At 51.9% G+C, this 24,581-nt stretch overlaps 2 protein-coding genes across 2 annotated transcripts; one reads left to right on the plus strand and one right to left on the minus strand.

The window, feature by feature from the left end:
* The first annotated feature begins 38 nt into the window (after window positions 1–38).
* On the plus strand, window positions 39–2,528 carry LOC147230876 (glycolipid transfer protein-like). The gene is made up of 5 exons (XM_086151793.1): window positions 39–252; window positions 535–593; window positions 688–821; window positions 1,816–1,966; window positions 2,049–2,528. Exons 1-5 carry the CDS (start codon window positions 150–152, stop codon window positions 2,229–2,231), a joined length of 630 nt encoding a protein of 209 aa, XP_086007919.1. The 5' UTR covers window positions 39–149; the 3' UTR covers window positions 2,232–2,528.
* Window positions 2,529–4,036: 1,508 nt separating this feature from the next.
* LOC147230877 (protein FAM222A-like) lies at window positions 4,037–22,541 on the minus strand. The gene is made up of 3 exons (XM_086151792.1): window positions 22,340–22,541; window positions 13,080–13,236; window positions 4,037–6,376 (listed from the first exon to the last, which is right to left on the minus strand). Exons 2-3 carry the CDS (start codon window positions 13,186–13,188, stop codon window positions 5,136–5,138), a joined length of 1,350 nt encoding a protein of 449 aa, XP_086007918.1. The 5' UTR covers window positions 13,189–13,236; window positions 22,340–22,541; the 3' UTR covers window positions 4,037–5,135.
* Between the last annotated feature and the right edge of the window lie 2,040 nt (window positions 22,542–24,581).

Consider the following 24,581-nt stretch of genomic DNA (forward strand, 5'->3'; position numbering starts at 1 on the left):
TCCGAGCGTGTGTGTGTGTGTGTGTGTGTGTGTTTGCTGTACCTGTGAACGGAGGGCTGTGTGTGCCGCCTCTAGCGCCTCCCATCTGACAGCTGGAGTTCCGGGTTCCTCCTCCTCGTCCTGCAGCGGGTCGCTGGAAGCCGCAGATCATGGCTCTCCTGCTGGACAACCAGTTCCAGCCGCCGGCCGCCGACCGGAGCCTGGACACCGGGCTCTTCCTGGAGGCGGTCTCACACCTTCCGGCCTTCTTCGGTGAGTTCAACTCCTTCCTTCTGTCGATCCACCTGAGGACACACACACACACACACACACACACACACACACACACTAATCCAACACCGCGTTTTCACCCCCTACTTCTGCAGGATCCGAGCTTTAGAAAGAGACGAAGTCTTTGTTTACACCCCGATACACACACTACCCCCCCCCCCCCCCCCCCCGTGCACATTCATGGCATTTTTTTTACACACACACACACACACAGACACACACCACGTGCCTAGTCTCATTCATATTTCCCCCCTCCTCCCTCAGACTGCCTGGGCTCCAAAGTGTTTTCCATCATCAAGTCAGACATCAACGGGAACATCACAGTAAGAGAGCGTCGCCTCTTCAACCTCCTGCTGACAAGAGTGGATTCAACACACACACACACACACACACACTCCCTCCCTTCCTCCTCCGCAGAAAATTAGAGAAGTGTACGAGAAGGACCCGGGGAGGTACGTCACCCTGCGCCACATCCTGGAGGCCGAGCGTCAGGACCACGGGGCCAAGTGGCCCAAGGTCGGGGCCACCTTGGCCCTGATGTGGCTGAAGAGGTGACACACACACACACACACACACACACACACACACACACACACAGATGTCACATTCAAGAAAGTGTTTTTTTTCATGTTGTGATGCAGGGAAACAGCAGCACTTGCTGTTACGGGAGGTAAACACAGGGTGTGTGTGTCTAAATCTAAAGAGTAGTTATTGATTACCCATCTGATAACTCCATGTCTGCAGGGAAGGGTCAGGCTGGATGAACGGAAGAGTGTGTGTGTGTGTGTGTGTGTGTGTGTGTTCAGCAGTTTGGCGTACGCCAAGCCTGAATCCACAACTAACCAAAACCAAAACTAACAAAACCCGGTTTGTAGTTTCATTTGTTTTTTTTTCCCTTCTCGACCCGTTTTGCTGCAAAGGGGCAGGATTGCTGACACACACACACACACACACACACACTCACACATGAAAATGGGGTCGACTTTGAGGTCAAATCCAGGAGAGAATCAGCTCCTGGACAACATGGAGAAAAATGCAACGCCGATCAGATATGGCAAATATTGATCGCCAGGATTCTCGTGTGTGTGTGTGTCTGTGTGTGTGTGTGTGTGTGTGTGTGTGTGTGTGTGTGTGTGTGTGTGTGTGTGTGTGAGAGGTTGAGGCTGCCGGCGGGGGACGGACAGGGATTCTTTGTCTCTTTGTCTTTCCTCTCTGACACACACTCACACACGCACACACACACACACTTGACTTTTCTTTGCTGGATCCCGTGCTAGCTGGCTAGCATGCTAACACCTGTTATTACAAAAAGAATGTTTACGTGTTTGAACTCATTTTTGGGGCGAGTGAGCTGGTTTGCACGAAGCCCCGCCGGAGCCGTCGCCTTTTTTAAATGAGAATGCTGAGATTTCCAACTGTATTTGAATGCATCGCCCTCCAAAGGGGTTTAAAATGCACGGTGTGAACGAAGGACGCCGTCGCTTTTTTAAAATCTTTTATTTTGGTGCCGAAAATGCCTGACGCCTCGGACCCCCGGTCCCGCAGGGGCCTCCGCTTCATTCAGGTCCTGCTGCAGAGCCTGGCGGACGGGGAGACGGACGAGAACAACCCCGACCTGATCCGGGTCAACGTCACCAAGGCGTACGAGCAGGCGCTGAAGAGGTACCACGGCTGGATGGTCCAGAAGATCTTCCAAGTGAGATGAACTAACTCGAGGCGCAGGAAAATCAATATATCTTTTATTTTATCTTAAATATTTGTGTCCCGCTGTCCCGCAGACGGCTTTGTTCGCCGCCCCCTACAAGTCCCACTTCCTGAAGGCCCTGTCCAAAGGCGAGGAGGTGGCCGAGAGCGACTGCCTGGCCGACGTGCGCCTCTTCCTGGTGAACTTCACCGCCGCCGTGGACGCCATCTACCAGCTGTACGCCGAGCTCGACGCCGAGCTGGACTACACGGTATGACGTGCGGGATCCAGGTTTTAACAAAAAACAAACAAAAACACCATGTTTTTGAGTATTTTCTTGTGAGTTCACTTATTTATTCGAGCCTGGATATTCACGGCTGCTGTACTTTTGGCGTTTATATCACCGCCGTGCCTTCAATCTGACTTCCGCGTGTTTTTTTGGACGTTTGTCTCCGAAGCGGGAGGCCGCGGGTCACGACGAGCATTTCTCCAGATTCACCGCGTGCCTTACATTTTGCTCAAATCGAGTCCGTCGTTTATCATTCTGTTTGTCTGCTTTCAATAAAAGTGAGAATTGACCTTTTCCCTTCTGTCCTTGTGAGGGTTTCATCAGCATTCCGACACGCATGTGTTTCGAACCGCGTTATCGGTGGATGGAATCGATTCCGGATTAAACCGCGTGGTTTTTAGCTTTAAATGTGCACGTCCTCCTCCAGCCTCGGGGGGTCAGTGTTCACCAGCTGTTGTTTTTTATTCTTTTTGTTGATTTTGCAGCTGCTGCATCCACTCCATCTAATTGTGTTTTGCCGTTAAACACCCGACTTGCAAAAAAACTAGAAAAAGCCTTTTTTTTTTTTTTTTTTTCTTTTTTCATCAAAGCAGCCGCTTGCATTTTAGAGGCTTCTGATTGGCCGAATCGATTCGCCCTCATTTTTACTGACAAAAATGTAAATTCGCTTCATTTTAAACATTTCTCCCCCCCTCCCGGCGGCGGTAAATTGGAGGAAAATCTCTCTCCTTCATGTTTCCTAATCCTCCCGCCCTCCTGCGTCCCAGAGGCCGGCCTGGCGGCGGCTCCTCTCCCGGAGGAACCCGGGGCCTCCGAGCTAATCGTCCGCGCTCCCGCCGGTTGATCCGCGGCCCGTCCTGCCCGACAGATAGCGTGGACGCGCTCCAGAGCCGAGGCGGCGCGACAAAAGGGCCGCGGACGGGAAGCCGCCGGAAAAACAATGCCTCAATGACAAAGCCGCTGACCTTTACGTCTCAAATATCAGTAATCTGCAGCGAGGTCGTCCATCCGGGATCGCAGCGCCGGCTATTTGTTCCCCTAATAGACTTCTCGACACGGCACGGCTTTTTTTTTTTTTCCCTTCTTTTTTACGGCACGGCGTGGACGCGGAATCCATTTAGCAGGACCGGAGCGGCAAAAATAAGCAGCGCGAGCAGGTTAAGCGCCGCCGCCGCCGCGTCTTTACGGCATGAATAGTAATAATCTGGAGGATTTATCCTCCAGGAAAGCATGTATTTTTCATAAACGTACTGTCATAACATAAGAAGGCTGATTGTTATTCACGGGTTTAACATATTAAAATTGCTTTTGCCCGGAGTTCCATCCATCCGGGGCCCACATTATTCCCACAGTGAAACAAAATGATCCCCGCCGACTTGTATTATTTATGGAGGGGCCGCTGGAGCTCGCCGGAGCAGGGATTGACTTCCATCACGGTGGAAACCTGAGAACCTCCAGTGGAAGACGCCTGGAAGGAAGGACGAAATGGGAAAATGAACATGAATAATCCGACAGACGTAGTTTGACTGCAGGTTAATTGCGATTAATGTGACAAAAGGAGGCTCGTCAGTTTCGCACAAGCGCCTCCTGATGTTCTGCCGTTATTAATATTTCCTGGCACTTTTATGATTTCATCTTAAATCATTCTTTCTGACATTATTGAGACTCGTCTCGAGACCGATAGATATATATTTATGCGTTCCCTTTTCTTCAGCGGTGCAGCGGTTAGTGGTTCCAGCCAGAAGGTTGGATTCCCAAAGTGAGTGGGTTCTCCACGTTCTGGCCGTGTCTACGCGGGGTTCCGCAGGGTTCTCCGGGTTCCTCCCACAGTCCAGGAGGTTCACGGTGATCCGGTGTAACCTTGCTAGCGTGGTTGCTAGCGTGGCTGCTAGCGTGGTTGCCAGCATTGACCGAACCCCACGAACATCTCGTCCTTTCACAAACCGTTCTACATCAAGACACAAACTAATTGCCGGGTTTAGAAAATGTCATTTACTTGACAATCCTCATTAGGAAGAGGCAAAAAAAAAAATAAAAGGGCGGAACGGAAGAGGTCACACATTGCAAATGCGCGTCCTTATTTCAGCAATATTCCATGGAGAGCGTTCACACGTTCAGAGATAATAATTGCACTTATAATTATAGAGACAGTTTGTCGTTAGGACTCAACGGCCGGACATAAATAAATAGAACAGAACCGACGCGGACTCGTGTTCTCACACCATCAGTTACCGTCGTTTAGCCCTACGGTGGAGACACCAGGCACGCCGTCAGAAGAAGGGCGCAGAACGCCGCCGCCGCCGCCGCTCTGGTTGAACAAGAAGATGTAATGGAAGGAGAAAAAATGAAAAGGAAACGGCGGCGTTAAACGCGAGTGTCAGTCCGGATCCGGCCATCGCTGCGACCGCATCACAACAACAAATGAACACAGATATATATTCACAGTTGTGTGCAGGCGAGGACGCCGAGAACACGATCGATCGGGTTTCCGTCTGTGAAGCACGGCGGCGGATCGTCCGCGTAGAGATCCGCCGCGTGGTCGGCCGTGGAAATAAAGCCGCCTTCGTTTCGGTAAATTTGTCGCTAATTGAACTTTGCTCCTTCTGTTCTTCCGACGAATTTGTTATTTTTTCAGTCGAATAAACGCTGATTCCTGGTTGATCTGTCGCAGACGGACGGCGAATTATCTTTAAAACAACATGGAATGCTTCTATCGTTCCGTCCCGCAGGATATATAGCCGACGGAACGGCGATCGGTACCGCGACGGCGGGCGAGGACGCCAGAAAAAAACACGAGTCCGTAAGATGAACCTGTATCTCGACTTGTGATTATCACGTTTTCGGAACCGGTTGCGAGAGGAGCGGTCCGAGCGTCCCGGGAGAAGGTTCTGTCTATCTGTAGATGGGGAGCCGGAGGTGGGCTCGCTGCTGGTGCTCCGGCGGCGGCGGCGGCGGCGCCGCGGCTTCGAACCCGCGGCCCAGCATGCGCTCCTTGATGCACGGCGGGTGGATCTCGCTGATGAGGCACTCCAGGGACTGCAGGCTGCTGCTGAGCGCCGCGGCGTGGAGCAGGCCGGGCGGCGGCGGCGGCGGCGGCGCGCAGCAGAGGCCCGGCTCCGACCCGAACGCCAGCTGCAGCTGCGGTTGTCGCTGCTGATAGAGGCGGGGGTGGTGGAGCCGAAGGTCTCCGGGGCCGGACGCCAGCACCTGAGACGCGTAACAGTCGCTGTTGGGGGTCGCCACGGCGTTGTCCCACAGCGGGGCCAAGTACTGCCTGACGGAGAACTCCCCCTGCGTGGCTTCCACGCCGAGCGGATGCAGCCCGTAGTGCAGCTGCGAGGCGCACGCCAGCGGCAGGCGGGTGTCGGGAGAGCGTCCGACGGCGGCGCCGTACATCCCGCCCGCTCCCTGCTGATAGGCCGGCTGGATGGGCGGCTTGCACCGCCACGCCGCGTACCGCCCCTGCTCCGGGTGCCCGGCTTTGTCGGCTCCCTGCGCGGGCGGCACGGCGCCGGGGAACGGCGGGCCGCTCTGCGGCGGCACCCCCGGCGCGAAATCCGAGTCGGAGCGCGCCACCGCCGCCACGGCGCGCGGCGAGGGGCCGCCTCGGGCTTCCTCCTCCGGCTGGCCGCGAGGAACTCGGCCCATCTGTCTCATCAGACCGTGAACCTCCGCCAGCTCGGACCGCGGCGCCAGGCTCGGGTCTCCGGAGGCCATCCCGGCGCCGGGGACGGCGGCGGCGGCGGCGGGCTCGCACGAGCTGAGAGGAAACGCCTTGTGTCTGATGGAGCAGCCGACGCTCAGAGGATTGAGAAACGGCGCCGAGGTCTGCGCGTTGGCATGCTTAGTCCTCCTGCCCTCGGAGTTCTTCACCAGGCCGCGGACCGCCGCCGTCGCCTTGACGACGGCCAGCAGCCCCTGGTAGCCCCCCGGGCAGGGGTGCGAGTAGGGGCCGTAGCGCTGGGCGCCGCTGGTGTCCAGGCCGTTCACCGTCCTGCTCAGCTGCTTGTGCTGCGGCACCCGCACGTCCGTGGGGAAGATCTTGATGGACAGCGGGCTGTTGGCCGTCTTCATGGCGAAGGCGTCCAGCTGGGCGGGGGACGGGTACGCCCAAACCGCCGGCCCCGGATCTCCTGCGGGCAGAAAACAAGAGATTAGCCTCCCGGCCCGCGTTTCCCCGCTTGTTTATCTGCTTTCGCCTGGAAGCCGTTTTTTTTTTCCGCCGAATGAAATGAATCCAGATTTAGTTCAATCCAGAAGGTGGAGATACGAGAGAAGCGGCGGCTGATGTTCCTTTTCTTCACTTCCTGGTTCATCCCTCTCTTCTTTGAGGCCCTGAATGTGTGTGTGTGTGTGTGTGTGTGGGCAAAAGGCCACAAAGCTGGTGTGAAGAAGAAAAAAAAAAGAACAACCAAGAGCGGATTTAAGGGCCGTTATTCAAGCAATTTCATGGCTGCTTAACGCCGCAGCCACAAAGCCGGGGTTGAAGAGGAGCCGCGTCCGGAAGCGTAAATCAGCCGCTGGAAATCGACGCCACCTTTCAGGTGCGACGCGTTTATGTAGCGTCTGACACGGGAGGCAGGAGGGGGTCGGAGTGGACCTCCGCAGCCACGGCTGCCACAACATTTCATTTTCAATAACAGAGGCGGCCCCGCGGGCGCCGGGGGCCCGGGGGGCCCGGGGGGGCCGGGGGGGCCGGGGGGGGGCCGGGGGGGCCGGGGGGCCGCGAGTCGTCCCAGATCCAAATTGAGTCGGGAGTTGGTTCCCCGCTCCCCGGCCCGCGAGATGATGATTCAATCTAGGAGATCCATCTTGTGAAAAGGAATAAATTGGGTGTTTTAAAATGGAGGACGGAGGGACGGCGCGGCGCGGCGCTCCGTCCGTCCAGACGCCTCCCGGCGGAGCCCGGACCAATCCCACCGAGAAACACAACAAAGCGACGCGCTGCTTATTATGTATCAGAGCGAAGCCGCCGCGGAAAACAATGACGTCTGGGACGTCGGCCGAGGTCTTTATACTGTCACTTCCAGGCGGCGGCGCAGCCTTTGAGGTTTACATCATCATCGTCCTCCTGATGAAGAGCGCGGCTGACAAACCCGTTCCCCGGCTTCGCCTTTAAAATGAAAGATCTATAAATGTGTTTAAGACGGGGGCCGGGCGACGGCGAGCATTTACGTGACGATTTCCAGGAGCCTCTTTCCCCGGCTCCGAGGACGTCCGATAGAAATCCGGCACAAAACAAGATTCTTTGGAGGAAAATGCCGTTTTGTTTTTGTTTTTCGCTGGTCTACGAGCTCCCGGTGTTTCCGTCTGCCTTCCAGGAGCTTCTTGCGTCGCGTTTACGTCTCATTTCTGGTCGGGTTCGGCTTCGCTGACGGGTCCGGCTTGGGAGAATAAATTATAAATATTTAATTGAAGTATATTTCATTTGTGTTAATTCCTTTTTTAAACTTTTAGTTCTAAGTTGGAAGATTATTGTGATCTTGAAATACTAAATAAAATTATATTTATTATTTTTCGCCGCTCAAAATAATGTCAAACTGGCGGAAGCCGGTAAAGTCCCGATGTGCAGACGCTGAGCGCAGAAGTTCAGGAGCAGAAGTCCCATAAACCAGGTAAAATAAATATTTATGAAGATATTTTGCAAATATTTATTTTTGATTGTTTACTGACACGGTGATTTTTTTCCCCGATTTATTTTTAAAATTCAGGTCAAGGCTCCGCTACACGCTCTGAAAGCCCAAAATGAGTTCATTACATAAATAAAATTTAATTTTCTCTGTAATACTTTGTGAATTTCAGAAGCAACACACTTGTTTATACAAAGTGTAAAGGTAATAAAAAGCAATATATACAGTGGTGCCTTTATTTTAGGCGTCAAAATGTAATTGCGGCTCCCGGTGTTTTCTTTTCCGAGGAAACCGGGTCCAAATGTCTCTTTGGGTGTCACGGGTTGCCGACCCCCGGACTAGATTTTTTTATCTGGCTTAAAGGCCCGAGAGGCTTGTGATTCTCGCCCGGGTTGTTTTTCCCAACAGCGGCAGACAGACGATTTAGGAAAAACAAATCCGGCGCCGTGTTGCTCGGTGAAATGTCAACGCTGAAATCCCCGCATGCCGCGCCCGCCTCGCCGCTCCGCAAACAACCTCGGACGCCGTGAATGCTAACAACGCCTTGGCGGGGCTTCTGATGTTGTTCGTCCGGAGATTACGGACCCGTCGGAGCCGCGGAGACACGACGCAGCTGCGTCCTCATTAGTAAATATTCCCTCCTCCATCCACCGGGGAGCGAAAACAACGGCGAGGGATCATTTTCCCCTGAAAGATGTTCCGCAGGTAAACGACATGATGGCGCGACGTGGAGCGGAAGCGGCGCCGTCGGCGTTAAAGCGGCTTGGAACAGGGGTGTTACTTTCCGTCTTGGTGACTTTAATTCCGGCTCGCGCCGTTAAAAGCGAGCAAATTGCGCGCGGCTTGTCGCATTTACCCCGCTAGCATGTGGCGGCGGTAATAAAAGTATATCTTTAAGACACTCCTCGCATTATCAGCAGCGCTGCAATGGCACCTAAAATTCCGCGGCTCATTAGCGGCGGTCTGGCGCCGGAGCTCCCGCAGAAAAGCTCGCCGTGTCGAGGCGGAAGGACACGGCGGCGAGAACGAGGGCAAACTCGCGGCGTTTGTTCCACGCCGGAGACGTGCCGGACCGCCAATATTGGCGTCCGCCCCTTTCCCGGCTAATTAAGAGGCGGGTCGATAAGCGGCGTCACAAATAACCCGGGTCGGGAAGGTCACGCCCGCTGAGATGGCGTGCTGTTTCGGCAAGCTACGGAAAGGCTAACCGCTAGCTGCCGTGTCCAGGAGCTACTTTGACCGGGTTCAAGGGCAAAGTCGTATTTTAGATGCGTCCGACGCGATACCGGACATTCATTCGTTCGTAGCCTATCAAAGCATTCGTCGGACGGGAGGCGGGGCTCACTCTGGACCAATCACAGGGCTGCATGTAAAGACAAACAACCGGTCATCCTCTCATTCACACGTCAAACAGGGACATACAAACATTCATCTCCACGTCACATGGAGATATAAAACATGACATAAAGGACCCTGCTTTCCACGCAGCGCTCGAGTGTTTTCACTCCCAAATATCAGCAAGGTCTGTTTTTGAATCTCCAACCCCAAACAAGCCGTGGAGATGTGAGGGTCCTCTGCGTGACCTTCTCCTCCACGGACAGGAGATAAGGAATGAAAACCAAAGGTCTTTCGGAGGAGAATTTCCAGGTGAATCACGAGCCGGCCTGGAGAGCGGCTCCGCTCCGAGGCCACATGCTGGACTCAAGGTCCATGAGCTTCTGCTGCAAGCCCACACCTTCTGCCTTTAGGTCCGTGGGACGTCTGAGGCCCCAAACCTGGATACAGAAGATCTGATGGGTCTGATGGATCTGAAGGGTTTGATGAATCTGAGGGGTCTAAAGGATCTGATGGATCTCATGGATCTGAGGGGTCTGAAGGGTTTGATGGATCTCAAGGGTCTGAAGGATCTGATGGGTCTGATGGATCTCAAGAGTCTGATGGATCTCAAGGGTTTGATGGATCTGATGGATCTGAAGGGTCTGAAGGATCTGATGGGTCTGATGGATCTCAAGGATCTGATGGATCACAAGGGTCTGACGGATCTGAGGGGTCTGAAGGATCTGAAGGATCTGAAGGATTGGTAGCTGGCCTGTGTTTGAAACACTGGCACATTTTCACAGGAAACACAGAAAAACACAGCTTTGTGCAGGTGGAGGAGGAGGTTGGAGGAGGTTGGAGGAGGTTGGAGGGTGGAGATGGAGGTTGGAGGGCATCATGAACGTCCATTGATTTTCCTGACTTGTGAGACTTGGAGAATATTCTCAGCCAAACATCCTGGAGAGATGTTCCTTCTGAAACCCCGCCTCCGCCGTCCCGCCCTTGCACCCCGATACGAGCCCACTAATCTTCTCCCCGTGGTCACCCTCCACCCCTGCGCCCAGATTAGAGCGGACACCTCCATGTTTCCAGTTAATCCCTGATGTCTGGAGGTTCAGGAGCGGCGGCATCAAACCGGACGGAGGACCTCCTTGGTGCACGTGGGCTGACCTCCAGGGCCTCCGGAGGAGATCCATCCAAAGGACCCGCCGCTTCATTTCAACACGCTTTCAAAACCCGACGCCGCCGTCACCGTGACAACCCTCAGACGAGGAGAAGGAGGAGGAGGAGGAGGAGGTCCTCTTGGAGAAACCTCCAGAGGTTTTCCACCTGGTTTCATTCGCCACTTTTTTCACTGGACATTTTTGTCTTTGGAAGACCGTCCGTTGCGGTACCAGAAGTAGCCTCCTCTTCTACTGCCGCCCTTCATTGCTAGTTAGCTTAGCGCAATCAATACGCACCGCTGCTTTGTTTTCTCCCCGGACGGGGTTCTGATGGAGCCTGATCTCCGCTCAGACGTGCTGCACGCCGTTTCCACGCCGTCCCGCACGCAAGCGGGAGCTGCGTTTCCGTGGGAACCGTCGGGCCGACGGGTTCGCTTCCATCGGACGCCCCGTTAATTGAGCGGGTTCAGTCGATACGACGAGCGGCTCGCTCAGGAAAGTGGGATTTGTTTTTTGTTCAAATGACAGCACCTATTGATTCTTCCTGGCTGTTTCATGGCGTGCGCGCAGCGGCGTGCACGCTACATGGCTTTGGAGGTTTCAGAAACACTGATATGTGACTGATGAACCAATACAAAGCCGGCCTTTTACCGTGCTGAGCTAACTAGCAGGGAGAGACCTTTATCTGGACTTAGTCGATCTTCCCAACACGCTAGCAGGCCTGTGTCCAAAACGGCCAATGAGCTTCTGTTTCTGAACAGGCGGCGAATCGCAATGCAGCTTTTCTCCTGACCCTTTCCACCTAAAGCAGGTCCAGACCACACTCTTCCAGATGATCTCCACACACCAGACATTCCTTCCAGGAGGAAACGCCGCCTTTTAATCCTCGGACGGCTAACTGCTACATGCTAATAGCTGACAAACAAACAATGGCGAGCGCTCGGTTAGACGCTCCAGAAGATGAAGCCACGCCCCCCTGGGAGGTCAGGGACTCTGGAGGAGATGCGAGGTTGCTATCAGCTGCGCTAACATTGCCGATCTGGACCGTTGTCACCTCGGGGTCGAGCGTTTAGCGGCGGTGTCGCTACTCGTTTGCTTCCACGCCGCCCGGCCCGGCGTGAGCCGAGTTTGCGGCGGCGTTGCTCGGGAGCGCTTCCGCTACCTCGCTTTCAAGACCTCATCCTCTCACCCGGCTCGTGGGCGGCGAGTGCTTCCTGTTTACAGACGGCTAAAAACAGAAATGGTGGCTAAAGAGCGTCCCCGTTAAGCTAGCAGCGGAAGCAGGACGTTGATCGAACCCCCCCTCTTCCGCTGGTGCTTGAAATGTCAGGCCGGAGCCGGCGGTGGGGGGTAAGTGGTGGGGGCATGGGGGTGGGGGGGCCTGCAGGTAAACAGGAAGACCCCCCCCCCCGTGGTTCTGCCCCAGGCAAACCGAGCCCTTCTGCTGGAGCGTTTAGCAGACAAATGCTCCACTGATTCCCAATTAATATTTAATAACCAAAAACACAAAGAGGCGGTTCACCCCACCACCACCGGGGTGGGGGGGTGTGGGGGTGTGTGGGGGGTGGTGGGGGTGGAGGGGTCGGGGGAACCAGGAGAACGAGATGAAGTGGAGAGGAATTTCCAGCAGTTTGTAATTTCCCCTGGATCTCCTGTGAGCTTTGGTTGCACCTGGTAGATCAGAAGGCTTGGTTGGTTTATGGGGGGGGCAGCTGTCACTCAATGACAGGGTGAATGGATGGATGTCTCTTTACGGTGAGTGAATGACAGAGTGAACAGTTTGGTATCTTTATGACGTGAATGAGAGGGTGAATGATTGTGTCTCTTTATGACGTGTGAATGAGAGGGTGAATGATTGTGTCTCTATATATGAGTGAATGAGAGGGTGAATCATTTTATTTCTACATGATGTGTGAAGGAGAGGGTGAATGATTGTGTCTCTACATGATGTCAATGAGAGGGTGAACGATGGTGTCTCTTTATGATGTGTAAATGACAGAGTGAACAGTTTTATATCTTTATGACGTGTGAATGAGAGGGTGAATGATTGTGTCTCTTTATAACGTGTGAATGTGAGGGTGAATCTTTTTATTTCTACATGATGTGAATGAGAGGGTGAATGATTGTGTCTCTACATGATGTGTGAATGAGAGGGTGAATGATGGCGTCTCTTTATGACATGAATGAGAGGGTGAATGTTTGTGTGTCTCCAGATGTAAACTCCTCCTCCCGACCACTGACGGCAGAGCCGCGCTCCCGGTGGGCGTTAAATAGATTTCATAATTCCAGCGTCTCGTTTCATTCGAGTAAAGTCGCGATCCACGCCGCGAGTCCTCAGCCCGAGGGAGCCGGGGTTCGGCTTCTTTCCGCAGCAGATGTTGAAGTTATTGGAAGCAGATGTGTCGGCGTGCCGCGGGCCTCAGGACGGCCTCAGGACGGCCTCAGGACGCAGGACAAACCTACGGGTCCCACGCCCGGCTGCTGATTTAAGGAGGAGAAATCTCCGGGAAATGTCAGAGCGGGTCCAGCAGACCTTCTCCTAATTAGACCCCGTGAAGGTCAGCACACACACACACACACACACACACACACATGCCACAAAATCATTAGCGACCCGGATGATGGAGCCTCGATTGGTGAGCGAAGCTCCTCACAAAACTCCTCCAACCCTGATCATGACTCAAGTGCACACACACACACACACACACACACACACACACGCTCACCTTTGAGGGTGCACGGCTGCAGCGCCGGCGGCGGGACATTGAGGCTTTTGGGTTGGCAGGAGAGCCGCTGAGACGAGAGGCCCTGCCGTCTCTGGATGCAGGCCAGCATGGTGGTCCACTAGGGCCGCTCACTGCCGGGGGCCGCCTGCTGGAGGACCTGGGGACGACACGGTGGATGACTGGGTGAACGACTGGGTGGATGACAGGGTGAACCCGCCGCTCGTCCAGCCACAGCTGGGATATCCAAGACTGGTGGTGTAGAGGATGAATGAATGAATGAATGAATGACTGGATCGATGATTGAATGAATGAATGAATGGATGAATGAATGTCCAATTTTATGAATAAATGAATGAATGAATGGGCGACTGGCTGAATGAATGGATGAAAAAATGAATGAGTGACTGGCTGAAAGAATGAGTGAATGAATGACTGACTGGATCGATGATTGAATGAATGACTGACTGAATGGATGAATGACTGACTGGATGAATGAATGGATGAATGAATGACCAATTTTATGAATAAATGAATTAATGAATGGGTGAATGACAGAATGAATGGATGCATGAGTGACTGAATGGTTAATGAGTGAGTGAGTGAATGAATGCATGGATGAATGCATGACCAATTTTATGGATAAATGAAAGAATGGCTGAATGACTGAATGAATGGATGCATGAGTGAGTGAATGACTGACTGACTGGCTAAATGAATGGATGAATGAAAGCCTGGATGGATGGATGAATGCACGCATTCATGACTTGCTGAATGAATCGATTAATGGATGACCAATTTTATGGATAAATGAAAGAATGGCTGAATGAATGAATGAATGACTGACTGACTGGATGAATGACTGACCAATTTTATGAATAAATAAAAGAATTGCTGAATTAATGAATGGGTGAATGACAGAATGGATGGACGCATGAATGAATGACTGGCTGAATGAATCAATGAATGAATGACCAACTTTATGAATAAATGAAAGAATAGCTGAATGAGTGAATGTATGGATGCATGAGTGAATGAATGAATGACTGGCTGAATGAATGGATGAATGAATGACCAATTTTATGAATAAATGAAAGAATGGATGAATGAATGGATGAATGAATGGATGAATGAATGACCAATTTTATGAATAAATGAAAGAATGGATGAATGAATGGATGAATGAATGACCAATTTTATGGATAAATGAAAGAATGGATGAATTAATGGATGAATGAATGACCAATTTTATGGATAAATGAAAGAATTTCTGAATGAATGACTGAATGAGTAAATGAATGGATGAATGAACGGCTGAACGAGTGAATGAACGAACGTCGTCGTTTCCCTCCACGGCCCTCAGAGCCACCGTGACGACGATATCTAGCCGGCTTTGAGAACTTTCATGGGGAGGTTGCTCCACAGGCTCCGCATCAAGACGTCATGTCTCCAACTCCAGGAGGACACGTCTGGACCTCAGGTGATGTTCTGGGAAGCAGCTTTGTACGCTTCATCAGCTCAGTCTTTGTTTCCCTCCCTGTCCGAGTCCTTCAAGCCCTTCTTTGGACCTCCACCTTCTTCCAGAGAGGAGCAGGCGGGTGTGGCGTGGAGCCTGGACCTTCTGAAGATCAGACCTGATCACCTTCTGCTGCACGGCCAGGAGAGCAGGAGCAGCTGCCGCTCCACTTTTCACAAAACAGAAACTAGCATACTAGCATTAGCGCCCCCACTCCTAGCTCAACATCTGTTCCATGCTGACAAGCCCACTCGTCACACACACACACACACACACACACACACACACACACACACACTCACACACACACACACACACACACACACACACAGGCTCCATTTTGAAAATGTCACAACAGTCCCCTCCATTACTGCACATTAGTGAAGACGAAGGTGCGTGGAAGGCGGGGGATCTCCAGGGAAGCCCCTTCCAGGCGAGGAACCTTCTCCATCACCTTCTGCAGCTCTAAGAACCTTCTCAGCAGAGGAACCAGGGACCTCACCTTCTAGAATCATCTCAGCGTCCATAGGAACTCGAAGGCGTGTCCGTGAGCAGAAGCCATCCTGGTCACGCCTCAGATGTTTTCTTCATCATGGACAGAAGCAACGAGAAATGGAAGAACGAAGAGGTCCAAGCTCTTCTGCTGTGCTTCACCTCGGAGGGGTTTCCAGGGCTCGCAGAAGAACTTCTACACTTTGAACCAGATCAAGGTGGAGTTAGCTAACAGCTAACGGGATTCTTCTCACGGAGAAGATAAATACTCCAACCATCTGACTGTCCATGGTGTCCACGTTGTTCTTGGAGCTCTTCCGTCCAAAGCTGCTGATGGCCTCCTGGTCTTCAGAGGAGAAGCGATGAGAGGGAAGATGGACGGCATATTTATAAAAGACATGATGTTCACCAGCTGAAGACAGGAGGCAGCAGAGGTGAAGATGTGGAGGTTCCTCTTCGGAGCGAGGAGGATGGAGAGGACCAGACAGGACTCCATCAGAGGGACAGCACGTGTTAGATGTTCTGGAGATCACACTGAGATGCTTTGGTTGTGGACGGAAGAGGGACGGAGAAGATCTGGGCGAAAGGATGCTGAGGTTGAAGGTCTGGAGGAAGGTTTCTGGATGGAGGGGAAGAGGACAGGAGGTCAGCTGGAGAAGGTGAGATGGAAGGAGATGATTGGCTTTGGAGACCCCTGAAGGCAACAGCCCAAAGAAGATGTTAGCTACCTCAATAGAGGAGAAGTTTCCACTCGGACCTGGTTTGCATCTCCTTCCTTCTGGATCCAGACATGCTTTGTGTCTCCAGGTCTATCTTCTTGAAGGAAGGTCACGTCATTTCCATCAGGGATGAACGTTACGGAGCTCCACATCTTTGCTCTCCTTCCTGACGGCGTTAAGCGGAGGAGCTTTAAACAAAACCTCCTTATCTTCTCAGCGTGAAGGAGAACCTCAGCTCCTCCTCCGCCAGCTCATCTGGAAGCCTCGCTTTTCACGCCCAACTTCTCGCCGTGGCGATAAGCGTGGAGGAGATAAAGCCTCCTCTTCTGTCCCCCGAGGCCTCCTGATAAGGATGTTCAGGCTGAAGGTCACCGCGGATCCATCGGCTGCCACGCTGACGTTTTAACGCTCGCCTTCTCCTTCCACGCCGAGAAGCTCTCCAAGATCACCATCACCATCTGACACCTGCTTGACCTGCAGCTGCTTCCAGAGGGAGGACGGGGGTGGAGGCTGATCTCCACACACACACACACACACACACACACACACCTGCAGCGGCTGGCCTCCTGTCCTCAGAGGTGATCATGAAGAACAGCTCGCTCTTTTCTTTTCTCAGTTTGGAGCTTCTTCCTCACAGCCAGAAGATTCCTGCTTGGTATGCTTCCAGTGTGGAAGCTCTGTGTTCTCCCTGTGTCTGTGTGGGGTTCTCCAGGGTTCTCCAGGGTTCCTCAGGGTTCTCCGGGTTCCTCAGGGTTGTCCAGGTTCCCCAGGGTTCTCCAGGTTCCTCAGAGTTCTCCAGGTTCCTCATGGTTGTCCAGATTCCCCAGGGTTCCTCATGGTTCTCCAGGTTCCTCAGGGTTCTCCAGGTTCCCCAGGGTTGTCCGGGTTCCTCAGGGTTCTCCAGGTTCCTCAGGGTTCCTCAGGGCTCTCCAGGTTCCTCAGGGCTCTTTAGATTCCTCAGGGTTCTCCAGGTTCCTCAGGGTTCTTCAGGTTCCTCAGGGTTCTTCAGGGTTCCTCAGGGTTGTCCAGGTTCCTCAGGGTTCTCCAGGTTCCTCAGGGTTCTCCAGATTCCTCAGGGTTGTCGAGGTTCCCCAGGGTTCTCCGGGCTCCTCAGGGCTCCTCTGGGTTCTCAAGGTTCCTCAGGGTCTCCAGATTCCCCAGGGTTCTCTGAGTTCCTCGGGCTTCTCCAGGTCCTCAGGGTTCTCCGGGTTCCCCAGGTTCCTCAGGGTTGTCCGCGTTCCCAAGGGTTCCTCAGGATTCTCCAGGTTCTTCAGATTCCTCAGGGTTGTCCAAGTTCCTCAGGGTTCTCCGGGTTCCTCAGGGTTCCCCAGGATTCCTCAGGGTTCTCCGGGTTCCTCAGGGTTCTCCACGTTCCTCAGGGTTCTCCAGGTTCCTCAGGGTTCTCCAGGTTCCTCTCAGTCCACACACATGCAGCAGCTTCACAGGAGACCTCTATCAGACCCGGCCATGTCACGCAGGAGGTCCACTTCCGGCCCGTTTGACTTTTTTATCCGTTCCTCCAAACCATTTTCTTTAAATATCTTAACAAATATTTTCAATCCATATTGACTTTCTAACCTCCTCATTGTTTCCTTCTGTTCGATCTTTAAAGACGATGACGTCCAAAATAATGTCAGAACGTTCATGACATCATTCATGGTTTCATGTTGAAATAAAATGCAAAGAAATGTAAATATTTAAATGGCTATTTTCACACCTGGGTGGAAGGAGACCATCCATCCATCTATTATTCTATCCATCCATCCATCCATCCATCCATCCATCCATCTATTATTCTATCCATCCATCCATCCATCCATCCATCCATCTATTATTCTATCCATCCATCCATCCATCCATCCATCCATCCATCCATCCATCCATCTATTATTCTATCCATCCATCCATCCATCCATCCATCCATCCATCCATCTATTATTCTATCCATCCATCCATCCATCCATCCTTTCATCCATCTTTTCATCCATCCATCCATCCATCCATCCATCCATCCATCCATCCATCCATCCATCTATTATTCTATCCATCCATCCATCCATCCATCCATCCATCCATCCATCCATCCATCCATCCATCCATCCATCCATCCATCCATCTATTATTCTATCCATCCATCCATCCATCCATCCATCCATCCATCCATCCATCCATCTATTATTCTATCCATCCATCCATCCATCCATCCATCCATCCATCCATCCATCCATCCATCCATCCATCAATCCATCTATTATTCTATCCATCCATCCATCCATCCATCCATCAATTCCTCAATACATCTCTCAATCCATCATCCCTCCATCCACCCGTCCCTCCATCAATGCATCCATCCATCCATCCATCCATCCATCCATCCATCCATCCATCCATCCATCTTTCTTTTCGTTCATCTATTATCCATCCATCCATCCATCCATCCATCCATCCATCCATCTTTTCATCCATCCATCCATCCATCCATCCATCCATCCATCCATTCATCTATCCATCCATCCATCCATCAATTCCTCAATACATCTCTCAATCCATCATCCCTCCATCCATCCATCCATCCATCCATCCATCCATCCATCTTTCTATTTGTTCATCCATCCATCCATCCATCCATCCATCCATCCATCCATCCATCCATCCATCCATCCATCCCTCTATCAATTCCTCAATACATCTCTCAATCCATCATCCCTCCATCTACCCGTCCCTCCATCAATGCATCTATCAATGCATCCATCCATCCCTCCATCCTTCCATCCCTCTGTTAATGTATCCATCAGTGCATCCCTCCATCCATCTATTCGTCCCTCCATCCATGCATCCATCCCTCTGTTAATCCATCCATCCCTCTATCAATTCCTCAATACATCTCTCAATCCATCATCCCTCCATTAATACATCCCTCCCTCCATCTATCCGTCCCTCATCAATGCATCCATCTATCCTTCCATTCATCCCTTGATCAATGCATCCATCCATCCATCCATCCTTCCATCCACCCAGCCATCCATCCCTCCATCATCTATTCGTCCCTCCATCCTTCCATCCATCAATGCTTCCCTCCATCAATCCCTGTTAATGTATGCATCCATCCATTCATCCATCAATACATCCCTCCCTCCATCTATTCATCCATCCTTCCATCCCTCTGTTAATCCATCCATCCATCCATCCATCCATCCATCCATCCATCTTTTCATCCATCCATCCATCCATCCATCCATCCATCCATCCATCCATCCATCTTTTCATCCATCTATCCATCCCTCCCTCGATCAGTTCCTCAATACATCTCTCAATCCATCATCCCTCCCTCCATCTATCCGTCCCTCCATCAATGCATCCATCTATCCTTCCATTCATCCCTTGATCAATGCATCCATCCATCCCTCCATCATCTATTTGTCCCTCCATCCCTCCATCCATCAATGCTTCCCTCCATCAATCCCTGTTAATGTATCCATCCATCCATTCATCCATCAATACATCCCTCCCTCCATCTATTCATCCCTCCATCCATACATCCATCAATCTTTCTCTTAATGCATCATCCATTCATCCATCATCCCTTGATCAATACACCCCTCCGTCCATCTATCCTTCCCTAACATCCATCCCTCCATCAATGCATCCATCCACCCTTTGATCAATACATCCCTCCCTCCCTCCATCCCTCCATCCCTCCATCCAGTGAGCAGAGCAGCTGCAGCAGTCTTCCCCTCTTCCCCTCTTCCCCTCTTCCCCTCCTCCACCTCCTCATCCATTTTTAATAGAATCTATTACTTCTGGATTAGCCGATAAGAGCTGGCCTGGTTAAATTCTATAATACTTTGCATAATTGGTATCAGCGCCGCCGCCGAGGAGCCCCTGATCCCCCTCTCTCTCTCTCTCTCTCTCTCTCTCTCTCTCTCTCTCTCTCTCTCTCTCTTTTCTTTTTTCTTTCCTTTTCTTTTTCCGCCGTCAAAGGGAATAAAGGAGGACACAAAGGTTCACGCGGAGGATAATCGAACCCCCCGCCCCCGGCCGCCGCCGCTACCTGCCACAGGAGAACCCCGCCGCTGATAGCACTCACACACACACACACACACACACACACACACACAGAACCTGTGTCGGCCTACAAAAGGCCTGGACAGATGTCCACGGCGCTCAGCGGGATGGAAATCATGCGGCGAGAACATCGGGGAGTGACCTTATTAATGCTCCTCCGTCTGAAGACACCACCGCTGGGACCAGATGATTAACTCCTCCAGACGCCGGAGGTTCAACCGCACACACACTCGCCTGTAACATTGTTTGACTTTGCTGCCCCGAAAGGTGGATCGTGGTCTCCGTCCAAAACCTTCTCGGAAAAGGATCTCCAGGCAGAAGGTCGAGGAAGGAGAAGTCAGGAGATGTTTGCGCTCCATGTTCTCCCCCCGCGGGGTTCCTCAGGGTTCTCCGGGTTCCCGATCCAGCCGTGCAGCCTTGGAGTGTTATCTCCTGGGAAAGCCTTGGACCGAGTTCAAGCCGCACCTCCTCGTCTCCGGCGCCAAGGTGAGCGGGGGGCGGAGCCTAATCTCACGCTTATCGCCGCATGCCAAACACCTCGGAAAGATGGGGGGACGTTTGTTTTGGGTTTTTTTTTTTGTTTGTTTTTTTTTTGTGAATCTATTCACAACTCCGAGCCGTTATCCGTCGGCCATCTTCAGCCGGAGGCGGAGCTTCTTCTGCATCCGAACCCGCAGAACTTCTCCTCCACCTCCTCCTCCTCCTCCAGCTCCTCCATTGTTCCGACGTTAAGGGTCACCGATTCCCGCGAGTCGTTAAAAGTCTTCAAGCAAACATGAGACTCATTAGGACGCGGAAGAAACGCTCCGCCGACGGAGATAACTTAATGATCGGCTCGGGAAAACATCTGAACGTAGGAAGCGGGGGCGTGCGGGGGGGCTTTTGATCCTCGGGCCTCGGAGAAATGTCACGTTCTCCCAGGATCTGGGTTGGAGGAGGAGGACGCCGGGGCAGATCTGACAGTCCTCATCATTAATTTGAAGTAATGGCCGCGCACCAGCAAGCCAGACTAAACACAGATTACGCAAGACCCCTGCTAAATAACCCTGCCGGCCTCCCCCCCGCTCCCTCGGTGACCTCGGCCCTTAACCTCACGCCCCCTGACCCCCCCCCCTGCCGCACACACACACACACACACACATCCTGTTAGAACGGACCAATTAGACAGATTTCAAAAAAAGATGGCGGGACGCCGGTAATCGCCCGTGACATCTCCGAGCAGATAAAAAGACTCGTTTCTGCGGCGTTTGCTTCGGAGAGACGCCTCAGAGCGTTTGAGCGGCGGCGCCGTCAGAGGAAGCGTCGCGACCCCGACTCTGAGGGAGGAGGAGCTCGGAGAAGGTCGCTCTCCTGGTGAGACCACGCATCTCCACGCCTGGACCAGGACCACCGACGGCCGACGGCCACTACGTCTTCCAGAGCCCTCCTGATATCATCTGGGCTTGTTTTCAGCTGCTTTCCACCCACCCGGTGTGTGTGTGTGTGTGTGTGTGTGTGTGTGTGTGTGTGTGTGTGTGTGTGTGTGGCTATTCCAGGAAGTGCATCATCACGCTACTCCTATATCATCTGTGTGCCTGTTCATTTACAGGACACACACACTCTTTCTCTCTCTCTCTCTCTCTCTCTCTCTCTTACACACACACACACACACACACACACACACACACACACACACACACACACACGCAAAGAGCTGCATCATCCCAGCAGCAGATCCTCAAAATAACCAAAAAATAAAACACGTCCAGACGCGATTTCCCGCCCACTCCCACCCGTGACACCCCCCACCCGTGACACCCCCCCCTCCGGATGTAGCACAAACGGAACATCCGGTTTAGAAAGTCATAACGGGACCCCCCCCCCCCCCCCTCCCGCCCTCCCGGTGTTTTAGCGTGCAGAGCCCCCCCCCCCCTCCAACCACGCATAAAGCCGCCATCCATCCCCTGCAGGACGGATGCATCGGTGCACGGTGAGTGTGTGTGTGTGTGTGTGTGTGTGTGTGTGTGTTACGGGGGGGGGGGGGGGGGGGGGGGGGGCAAGTAGAGTCCATTGGGAAACTACTGTCTGCAGAATGTTAGTGTCGTAATGAACTCGGTGCACGTGTTATAGATGATGGAGCAGGTTGATGTGAAGAAACCACACACACACACACACACACACACAAACACACACACACACACACACACACACACACTACCTGCAGCTTTAGCGATATAAAATCCACGAATTGTGATGATGCACCGGAGCATCTGGACCCCCTGCACCTCCACCTCCATCCTTTCTCCTCCTCCTCCTTCTTCTTCTTCTTCTTCTTCTTCTTCTTCTTCTTCTTCTTCTTCTTCTCCTCCCTCACTCTCTCTCTCTCTCTCTCTCTCTCACACACACACACACACACACACAAAGCCTGGAAGCGGATGGGGGGATGGAGGTGGAGGTGCGATCAGAGGAGAAGCATAAAGAAGGTGTCTTACAGAGTTGTGTTTTCTCATCGGGGCTCCGGATCTTCTCGGCTCGGCCGCTGATCCTGCGACGGAAGGCGGAGGTCACAGATGCATCCGTTCACCGGGACTTCCGGTACATATTCGACGCTCCCGGTAACGGTAGGCACAGCCGGTCCGATGCATTTCGAATAACACACACACAATCACACACACACACACACACAGAGGACTGTGTGTGTGTGACTGAGGCTGGCGTCGGAGTGGAAATGACTCTCTCCTCCCACACACACACACAAACACACACACACACATACACACACACTCCTGACACCGGCTCCGGTCCAATCAGCTGAGACCCTCCTCCCCTCTCATTTGAATATTCCCACGGCTCGGCCAATCGGGTGGCAGGAGGGGCGGGGTTGTAGTGACGTCACGGACGTCGGGTTAAAAACACGTTGCTGTTTTGCGGAAATTAAAAAGAAAAAATATAGACAAATAAAGACAAGAGGATTTTAAAAAAGTATTTATATATCTATTCGGTATATATTTAGTGTTTATATAATTGGACGTGTCACAGATCTCCACAGGCCACGCCCCCTTTAACCCCCACCTGACCCGGAGGCGTCACGAACGGTGAAATCTAGTACTTTTGTCCACAACTAAAAACACAATTTATATATTTCTTGTTATTTGTTATCAGTAAGATCCTCCTAACTGTTGAAAAGGAAAACAAAACATGATACTTCCTCTACTATAACTACTATGACTATGACGGCTACTACTACTACCACCACTACTACTGTTACTACTATTACTACAACAGCACTTTTGGAGTATTTGGTGCTTTATGGTTTTTTGATAAATTTTCGATATTTAATCATTTCTAATTCTATTTTATTTTATTTTATTTTATTTTATTTATTTATTTATTTATTTATTTATTTTTTTATTTTTTTATTTTTTTATTTTTTTATTTTTTTATTTTATTCATGGCACTTCCTGTGAGCTGACAGTTACAGCGGCAGCCTCACAAAGTGTTTAAACTCCCTGTTTGACCTTGAATTCTGTCCCTGCCGAGTCGAGAACGTGGCTCTGACAGACGAACACCTGGAGCAGGAACCTCCAGGTCCTGCAAACAGAAGATGGATCTACATCTACGGCAGAGAAATATAGTTACCGCGTGACTCTGAGTGCAACCAGAGGTTTTCTAAACATCTACCACCAGCGACAAATAGGGGATGATCCAGAAATCCCATCTCGAATTCAGAAGAAGGCCAGTCCTGGAGACCTGGAAGCTCCAGTTTCTACAGACGCTAAAGTTCCCTGATAAGAGCTTATCGTGGGTGGTTGCTGGAAACGATCCAGCGCCCTTTATTTATTCCTCTGCCGCCACTTTGTTTCATGATGAAAACGGCGAGCGTTGCGGATTGAGCGTCCTGGCGTTGCGCCGCTGGCTCGCCGGAACGCCACGTGGAACGCAGCCACCATTAAAGTAATTAGCAGCACCTTCTCCTCTGACAGCAAAATCTGCTGCGTGAATCAAAGCTCTTCACTCAATGCCGAGATGATGCGCAGCCCCGCTGGCTTCCACCTTCGCTTGATGGAGTCCAGATAATCCCCCCGTCATGGAAGACGCGTCTGAATCGGTGGTCTTCGAGATACGTGTTGATAGATACACATTTTCCATCACCTCCGCACGGGTTGCGGAGCAGCGGCGAGATGATCCAGGCGTAAACGAAGAAGAGCCAGCAGCAGATGGAACAAGGGACACCGAGCATGCGTCAGCAGATCCCACCCCTGTCCTGCATCTGGAGCTCAGTGTGGATCCCTGATGTTCCAAGTGCCTTGGCCATGAGCTTCCCCCGGTTCAAGTGCAAGAACGGTCGCTTTCAAGGAGCTCTGAAAGAACATGAAGTCTTGAACTTGATCCGCTCAAGTTGATTAGAACCGTGTTTGCGTGAAAACGTTAAAATGAGGAAATTAACCAGAAGAAGTCGGGTTCCCAATAACAGTGATTATTTCCAAATGGCTTTTGACTGCTCAGGAATCTAATTAAGGGCTTATTTCATCCAACAAAGGGCTTATTTCATCCTGTCATCGTTCCAGTGTACTATAATGCAAAGATCTTTCTCCTCTCCTGGGTCACTGTGTCATGTGCCAACGTCCTCGAATGGGTACATCCTAATTAGCAGCCTTTTAGCTTGTTGCTAATTCAAAGTAATAATATCACAACTATATCACAACAATAGCACTTTCAACTTGCAAGTTACAC

Source organism: Fistularia commersonii, chromosome 9 (assembly GCF_037954325.1).
Source record: "Fistularia commersonii isolate RoL2024-O1a breed Wild chromosome 9, RoL_Fcom_v1.0, whole genome shotgun sequence".
Lineage (NCBI taxonomy): Eukaryota > Metazoa > Chordata > Actinopteri > Syngnathiformes > Fistulariidae > Fistularia > Fistularia commersonii.

Coding starts and splice junctions, on each gene's coding strand:
- LOC147230876 (XM_086151793.1), top strand. CDS start 150: ATGGCTCTCCTGCTGGACAACCAGTTCCAGCCGCCGGCCGCCGACCGG. Junction 822..1,815: donor GCCCTGATGTGGCTGAAGAG/GTGACACACACA, acceptor CCGGTCCCGCAG/GGGCCTCCGCTTCATTCAGG. Junction 1,967..2,048: donor TGGTCCAGAAGATCTTCCAA/GTGAGATGAACT, acceptor GCTGTCCCGCAG/ACGGCTTTGTTCGCCGCCCC.
- LOC147230877 (XM_086151792.1), bottom strand. CDS start 13,188: ATGCTGGCCTGCATCCAGAGACGGCAGGGCCTCTCGTCTCAGCGGCTC. Junction 6,377..13,079: donor GCAGCCGTGCACCCTCAAAG/GTGAGCGTGTGT, acceptor TTCTGCCCGCAG/GAGATCCGGGGCCGGCGGTT.